At 35.7% G+C, this 7,976-nt stretch overlaps 1 protein-coding gene across 2 annotated transcripts; it reads right to left on the bottom strand.

The window, feature by feature from the left end:
• Nucleotides 1-653: 653 nt before the first annotated feature.
• Nucleotides 654-7,648, bottom strand: LOC132058832 (transmembrane 9 superfamily member 3-like). 2 transcript variants are annotated; one of them, XM_059451203.1, is made up of 8 exons: nucleotides 7,432-7,648; nucleotides 4,662-4,702; nucleotides 3,990-4,575; nucleotides 3,767-3,904; nucleotides 3,525-3,681; nucleotides 2,211-2,695; nucleotides 1,154-1,406; nucleotides 654-956 (listed from the first exon to the last, which is right to left on the bottom strand). In XM_059451203.1, exons 1-7 carry the CDS (start codon nucleotides 7,593-7,595, stop codon nucleotides 1,187-1,189), a joined length of 1,791 nt encoding a protein of 596 aa, XP_059307186.1. In that variant the 5' UTR covers nucleotides 7,596-7,648; the 3' UTR covers nucleotides 654-956; nucleotides 1,154-1,186. The 2 variants fall into 2 exon arrangements, with proteins under 2 accessions (XP_059307186.1, XP_059307185.1); XM_059451202.1 differs by having other exon boundaries at nucleotides 654-937.
• Nucleotides 7,649-7,976: the final 328 nt, after the last annotated feature.

The following is a 7,976-nucleotide window of genomic DNA, read 5'->3' as shown; positions in this document are numbered from 1 at the left end:
TTCAACTTTTTAACCTGGATAAAAAGATTAAACGTTGAAATCTTACTTAAAATATTTGAATTATTTCACAAAGGGGAAATAGTATAAATAGTTAAGTATTAATTAAATTTTATTATTCGATTTTACTCGGATATGTTTTTTTTTTTTTTTTGAAGTGAACATGAATATCTGGTTAACTATTTTTTTTCTTCTATTTTTGCATAGTGCTACGTTTTGTTAACATAGTGAGCAACGACATCCTTAACTTTTCTTCTCTTAAGAAATTTTGCTCTGTATGAATATCAAAGTTGTTGTGCTACATAAATTAAGACACACAGAGAGTTTAATATAGTATCCTGTAGGAATTCAACCTTGTCAAACCTTTCTACGCAAGAATTTTCCCTTATATCAAGAGGATTTCTTGATTAAACAATTCATATATAAACTACGCCTTAGTCCCAAAGAAGTTGAGGCCAGCGATATTAAACCGCACTGCTTCATTTAAGCTCAGTGCATGTCATCAAAAAATTTGTTCTTGCCCAAAATAAATTCGTTTTAGCCTTATCAGCGTACTAAGGTATAACTTGCATTTCCGATAACGAACGGTTTGAACCGTTAAAAGCTAGTCTATGATAACCGTATAACACAATAATTGGAGCATAAACAGCTGAGGATGCCATTAACAGAACCATATCTTATATATCAAGAAGGTTTAAACTAGGAAAAATTAGGCTGAAGCTAACTAATAGACTCTTTGTTATAAACAGAGTTCTAAACACAATAAAAAGCATGTTCAACATAAAGCTGCCACCCTGAAAACTGCCTTGAGCTCCTTCTCCAACATATCTTCTGTTTTTGCTTCACACCATTCTAAATGGATCTAACACCTTTGTATATCAGGCAATGTGTTGCACTACTCCAAGCATGTTGACAATTTTTACACCAAAAACACAAGTCCCTGTTGCATGATCCATGAACTGTCATTTCTATTTTAGCCGATAAAAACCCTATCTAATCTATAGTCTACTAATTATGTTGCTCAGTCCTCCAAAAATATCACAGCATCTGAGTCAGATACTCCAACAAATGCAGTCTGTTTTTGTTTTGGAGGATCCAACACAGGTGTGCCGACATCTTTGGAGGATCTAAGTTAAAACTAAAATGAGAAGCTCACCGGTTGAACCAGGCCAATGTGGAATTCTGCATCTTACTCGCACTTGATTGAGCGGTATATGTGGCGGACGAAAAACAAAGCCGCTCGGAAACCAACAGTTCCAAGCATGAGAAAGAAGGCATAGCAAATGCAGGCCATGTAACCAAAGAAGAATGAGGTTTGCATGAAACCTGACATGTCTGATCGGGCATAATAGTAATACAGGCAGTAGCCGTAGATGAACAAGCCGGTTGATCCACCACATAGGAAAGACCTAGAAGATCAACATATGTGTGAGAGCCTCGACAAAGTACACGTATCTCCAAAAAAAAGAGAATGTCTCTAAACGTATTTCCAAAATGTTGTTGTCAGCTTTCAAGAATAGAGCTACAAGCAGCAGAGATGAGTTGGTACTTGTAAACTCCAGATACATTAGAAGTAAAGAATAAATTTCTTTAACAAAATTGAAATTGAGTTTTTAAGAACCACCAATTAATATTAGAGATCTAAATCAGCACTCTCCCAGACAATCAAAAAAAGGTAAAACCCGAAGCAAAAGAGATGGATGAATTTACAATAATGGTGACCTACTAGCCCGTTTGGCCAAGCTTCTCCAAGGCCAAAAGTGCTTTTTTTAAAAGTTGAGATGTTTGGCTAAGCTTTTAGGAGAAGAAAATGCTTTTGAGTATAAGTAGAAGCTGTTTTTGAGAAGCTGAAAAAAGTAGCTTCCCGCCAACAGTACCTTTTTGAGAAGCACTTTAAAGAAAAATACACCTAGAAGCACTTTTTATAAGTTTGGTCAAACACTAATTGCTGCACAAAAGTGTTTTTCAACTTGATTAGCAACCACAAAACTGCTTCTCATCGAAAGTACCTTTTTGAAAAGCACCTTTCAGAATAAGCTGATTGTAGAAGCTTGTCAAACAGGCTATTAAAGACTCACTAATGAATACTTGCCATGAAAGGATTATCACTTGATGCATACACCGAAAGAAGTACACAGTGGCTAGTACTCATTCATTTTTGCATCCTTCAAGTGTTTGAAAAGAATTTGATCAATCAAGTAATGTTAACTTACCTCCACCACCATTCATGGTCTTCAGCAGCAAGTTGGAAGTATGTCAAAGCCACCGTAATAAAAGCAGTGACAATGATCAGAATGATGAAAACTATGAATAAGATACTGTAAATGGTGTAAATCCTATGACCCCAGACGCTAGCAAATATGTAGTAGAGTTCGATGTAGATAGCACTGAAAGGCAAGAACCCAGCCATTGCCATCTGAGGTAGAGCTCCGCGATACCATGGCAATTGTGGTATTTCTCTTGGGTACTTTGTTGTTCGGGTTGGAGCTTGAAATTCTGCCTTACTATTCTTTCCTGCAATTCCTCCCAAGACAAGCAATGGTGATGTCACAAGGGCCCATATGAGGAAAATGACCACGATGGTACCGAAAGGAAGTGCTGCAGTGGCATGATAAGCAATTGCAACAGTATTAAGGAAGCAGAATGTTAGAAGCAGCGGTCCACAGAACAGACCTCCTGTCAACAACAAGTTCCTTACCTGCAAAAAGAAATTGAATTTGAGATCAGTACATATTTTGATTATTTTCCTTTTTCTACCGGAAACCAACTGAACAATGTCAGGTAATTATTAACTCTGCCAAAGGGCCGACCACTACATTAATTGTTGGAACTAATGTATTCTTTTTCAAGGTTAGTAGGATGTAAGGCAACAAATAGGAAATGGGAGAAACTAAAGAGAGAGGGAGAGAGAGAGAGAAGGAACGGCGAGAAAAGATAGTGAAAGGGACGAGGTAAATACTGATACCAAAATTCCATAGAGCTGATACTGGTACTAACCAATCGGGATTAAGGTTTGGCCATTTAGTACACTTAAATTAAGAGTGTTTATAAATAGCCTTTTTATTTTTATTTCTACATATTTGTATGTCAGTAATAAAATGTGAACCTCTGGGTTTTAGTAAACATTAATTTATTTTAAAGACAAGTTATTCAGTCATGGATGAAACAGGTCTAGATGAAGCGTAAAGGACACTGAAAACTTATATAACTAACCCCGATAAGTTTCGATTAAGGTGTCGGAATTGTTGTTTTAAGGGAAGGCCAAAAAAGATGACGTTATGTGAAAGGAAGAGAAGCTCCTAATTTATATTTTTGATAAGAAGAGAAGCTACTCATTTATTCTGAGGAAGTTTACACCTTACTCTTCAAAATCCTATCATGACAAGTCTCTGTCTAAACCAAGAGACCTTAGCTAACCAGAATAGAATGATGAAATAAGGGAACTGAGTAAACACAATAAGATATATACTTGTACGAGTTTTTGGCAACTTTACAACATAAAAATAATGCCCTCCACACTTCCTTACCCAATTTCTTCCTTCAAGTTGGCAATAGAATGATGATGCAGTATAGCCTGCAATTCCTGATGTAAGAGCGTAAATAACCACCAAAGCTGTGAAAAGAGCTCCTCGGTTGTAGGGGTAAAACACACCAACAAGCGCAAGTACGAATATGAAAATTGCCCTGGGAAAAAGAGGCAGTGAGAATTAACATTTGTCAAAGAAATTTTATCACGAGCTAAATATAATTTATTGGCATGGATACTCACAGGGTAAACAACTGTGTCCCAGAACCCAGGGCTGCTGCAAAAAGTGACTTCTGCTTTGGGTACCTAAACACATCGCCATGAATATACTTCCATCCAGTTTCTTCTTGGTCATCAACTGCTTCTTCATCATGGGCATATCTTTAACCAAAACAGTAAATACCATAGGATAAGTACAAGCTCCTTGATAAATATATGTTAACCCACAAAGTTTATTGTTACTTACTTGACAAAGTCATTTTTTAGGACACGCATCAGAATTGTAGCAAGGAAACCAGTTAAGAGCAGAACCGTGACACAAGAATTAATGATAGAGAACCAGTGGATCTCCAAATGATGTGGTAAAGCTGAAGTCTGCGAGTATTTTTCCATCCTTTTCTCAAAAGGGATTTCTGTTTCCTTCCATTTTACAGAGTACATGAAATCTACATCTACTTCCTTATCTTCAGTTATGTCCACTAGGGCATTAGGGTCCGTTCGTGCATTGACTTCAATCACGCGATCTTTATTGTGATGGATGTCAAAATGAAGATGTTTAAAAAGGTAATATTTGTACTCACTGGGGTCCGCTTTTCCCTCCTTATCTACCTTACCGATGAAACCCCAAATGGGCAGGTCATCATAGAACATCTGGAAGTAGTAGTCCTTAGCAACAGCATCACGGAATCTTGCAACTTCTTCCTTTGACAACGACTTCTTGCAAACTACATCGGTTTCTCGATCACTTAAAAAGTCAAGTTTGTATGGAGCTGTGACTAAACGATCTCCATTCAACACCTCACCAAGTGCTTCCGTTTTATCTTTCACATGACCTAAACCAAGACAATATATTCAACAACAAAAGCTAAAACGGACCATAGATATTAGGGCAAGAGAGGGCAGAGAAATGAACCCTGACCTGGAGAACAAAAGGGAAGATCAAAGTAGCGATATGTCTCACTGCAAGTGACGGTAAAAATATGAGATCTCTTTGGAGAACAGTAAAATGTAGTATGTACTAGAGAAGTAACAATCAGAAATATATTTTCTGTTTTTGATAAGTAGAAGTAACAAGCAGAGTTATTCAAGAGTTCCACTGATTCACTACAGTTGTTTCAGATTATATTCTACGTCAAGAGAGTCAATGCAATACTTTGCATGTTCAGAATAAGTGTGAGAGACCGCTAAAGACAGACTCCATTTTTCCTATGCTTTTAAGGGAATGGGTTTAATTACAAGCAAATTAAATCAGAAGCAAATTTGCGAACAAAGATGCAGACAACAAACTCTCCAGGGGAGGATTACAGAGAAGTCACCAAACGACCATTCCAGGAAACTAGTGAAACTGTTGCAAAGAGCAAAAACGATTTAAGGAGCCTAAGGTTGGTGGTAGTATTATCTTTATGTTTCCTACGTGCATTATAAGAGAAGTGTGCTAACTGCCAAGATAATCATCAAACAAGGTGATACTCACAACAATTACATTTTCAAAAACAAGCAAATGAACATAAAATTTGTCAATATAGGCATAGTGAAAATAAATATTTCAGTATATAAAGCAAAGTGATTAATGCTACAATAACTTTTTGCACAGCGATCTGCAAAGCTCTCAGGTTAAACAAAATGAATGAAATCACTCCTTTTCATGATTTTATGTCAGGAGCTACCTCTCACGGTTTCACTAAAATAATTTTCTCGACAGAAAACTAAGTGACGATTAAACTAGCTCTTGAAAGGTGTGTCTTCCTTTCTCACTCTACTAATGCTGCTTTTCCTTGTTCTACAATTGTTTGTCTTTATTAATAACCTATCATTTCGGTCAATCATATCAAGAATATATCCGATGCAAATGCTAATGATATCTAATGTGCCAAGACACAACCCTTGCCAACATGAAGAGCCGAAACAAGAGAAAAACAGGTTAAAAAAAAAAAAATACTACTAACATGCACACCACCACTGAATTCTGCCCATATCCAAACACCAAAATCATAAAAGACAAGCCCTTTGGTCCATTCTCTTTTGGTAGTGCCTTACAAAATTGACTATGTTAAATTCGATCTAGCATGCTTAACCAAGACCTCGAACGATGTTTTTCTCTAATTGTACATGTACAGCAAAACTCTCAATGAAAAGATGCATAATTCTCAATTACTAAGCAGACTCATTGACATACATTAAAAATTACTGTCCAATTCAGCAAATACCATATAAGTTTCCCCCAGAATCCATTCCAAAAACCATATTTTTCAAAATTCAACACGTACGAAATGTAAACTAGAAAAAGATAAGTTCACAATTCTCAGAAGGTGACCAACAAATATACATTGAAGCAGATCAACATTTTTTTGAGACTGGTAACATGTATATTTATATATATATATTAAACCTGCACCATAACAATGCAGCCATACTTACAAAAAACCCACCATGCTTAGGACTACTGCTTCACAAGGAACCTATCATATCAACTAGTGATTCAGCCTCCTCTACATAGTTTTCTTTACACCAAAAGTGAAACAAAATGACACAATTCATCTTGATTTTCTGCACAGAATTGCATTTGTCTTCAAAAACTCTATTGTTCCTCTCCTTCCAAATTATCCACCAAATAACTGCTGGGACAAGTTTCCACCAACTCTTTTGTCTTACTGCTCCCCCAGATCAACATTACACCCAAATTCAGCAATTCTCAACAAGATTTCCCTTTTTCAATCCAACACAACCCAAAACAAAATCTTGACCTTTACCCAGACATTCAACACGAACTAGCTGTAAAATACATCTCGAAACAGCTCACAATTCTCAGAAACAAAGGTGACCCACTAATATACATTAGGCAAACTAAGCAATACACTCGAAATTCAACAAATCCCAACAAGATTTCCCCTTTTCATTCCAACATAACCCAAAACTAAATCTTGAGTTTTACCTAGATCTTCAACACTTACAAAATGTAAACTACATCCAAAGAAAGCTCACAATTCTTAAAAACAAAGGTGACCCACTAATACAATTTAAGCAAACTCAGCAATACACCCAAAATTCAGCAAATCCCAGCAACATTTCACCGCAAAACAAAATCTTGATATTTACCTAGATATTCAACAGATACAAAATGTAAATTACATCACAAAAAACTCACAATTCTCAAAAACAAAGGTGACCCACAAATATACATTGAGAAAACTCAGCAATACACCCAAAATTCAGCCAATCCCAACAACATTTCCACCCAAAACAAAATCTTGATTTTTACCCAAATATCAAAAAAGCAAAATAAAAACCAAAAAACTAATAAAAATCAAATCTTTAACCCAAAAAAAAATAAATGAAAAGGGTCCAAAGAGTTACCTAGAAATGTAAACTACATCCAAGAAAAAGCTCACAATTCTCATAAACAAAGGTAACCCACAAACATACATTAAGCAAACTCAGCAATATTTCAACCCAAACAAAATCTTGATTTGTACCCATATATCAAAAACATACAAAAAGCAAAATACAAACCAAAAAACTCACAAAAATCAAATCTTTAATGAAGAAAATAACCAAACTCAGCAATAAACCCAAAATTCAGCAAATCCCAGCAACATTTACACCCCAAAACAAAATCTTGATGTCTACCCAGATATCAAAAAACTCATAAAAATCAAATCTTTAATGAAAAATAAGAAAAGGGTTATTACCTAGGGTTATGAAAAGGGCCAACTTTGTTTGCATATAAAGGTACTTCTTCACCAGATTTGTACTTATGATCTGATGAATCTGATCTAACTCTCATAGCCCCAAATAACAACAACATCAAAACAACACCATAATAGATACACCCCATAGTATTTTTTTTCACCATTTTTTTCTTTTTTTGTTTTCTTTACTCACATAAAAGAAGAAGAAGAAAAAATACCCATAAGAGTTTTACAAAGGAGATTTTTAGGTAACAAAAGTTTGTAACAAATGTAATGGTGACCTATTAGCGAATGACAAGTGGATAATGACGTGTCAACCTTTTTCTTTTTTCCTTACTTTTTCTTTTGTTTGTTGTTTTCCTTTCATACTAGTATATCCTTGGGTCATTTGCATGATTGTCCTTCAAAGGCACTCGTCTTTAATTTTCATTTTTTTGCGCGGAGTACCCTTCTTTTGGGCTTTTAAATTTTGCCCTTCATATTTTGAAATGCTTAAATTTTCGCCTTCGGCTAACACCCACAGTCCTGCGTGCTCGAACTCACGC

This window comes from Lycium ferocissimum, chromosome 6, assembly GCF_029784015.1.
Source record: "Lycium ferocissimum isolate CSIRO_LF1 chromosome 6, AGI_CSIRO_Lferr_CH_V1, whole genome shotgun sequence".
Classification (NCBI taxonomy): Eukaryota; Viridiplantae; Streptophyta; class Magnoliopsida; order Solanales; family Solanaceae; genus Lycium; species Lycium ferocissimum.
Note: the sequence above shows the minus strand (reverse complement) of the source record. Positions and strands in the feature narration are given on the sequence as shown.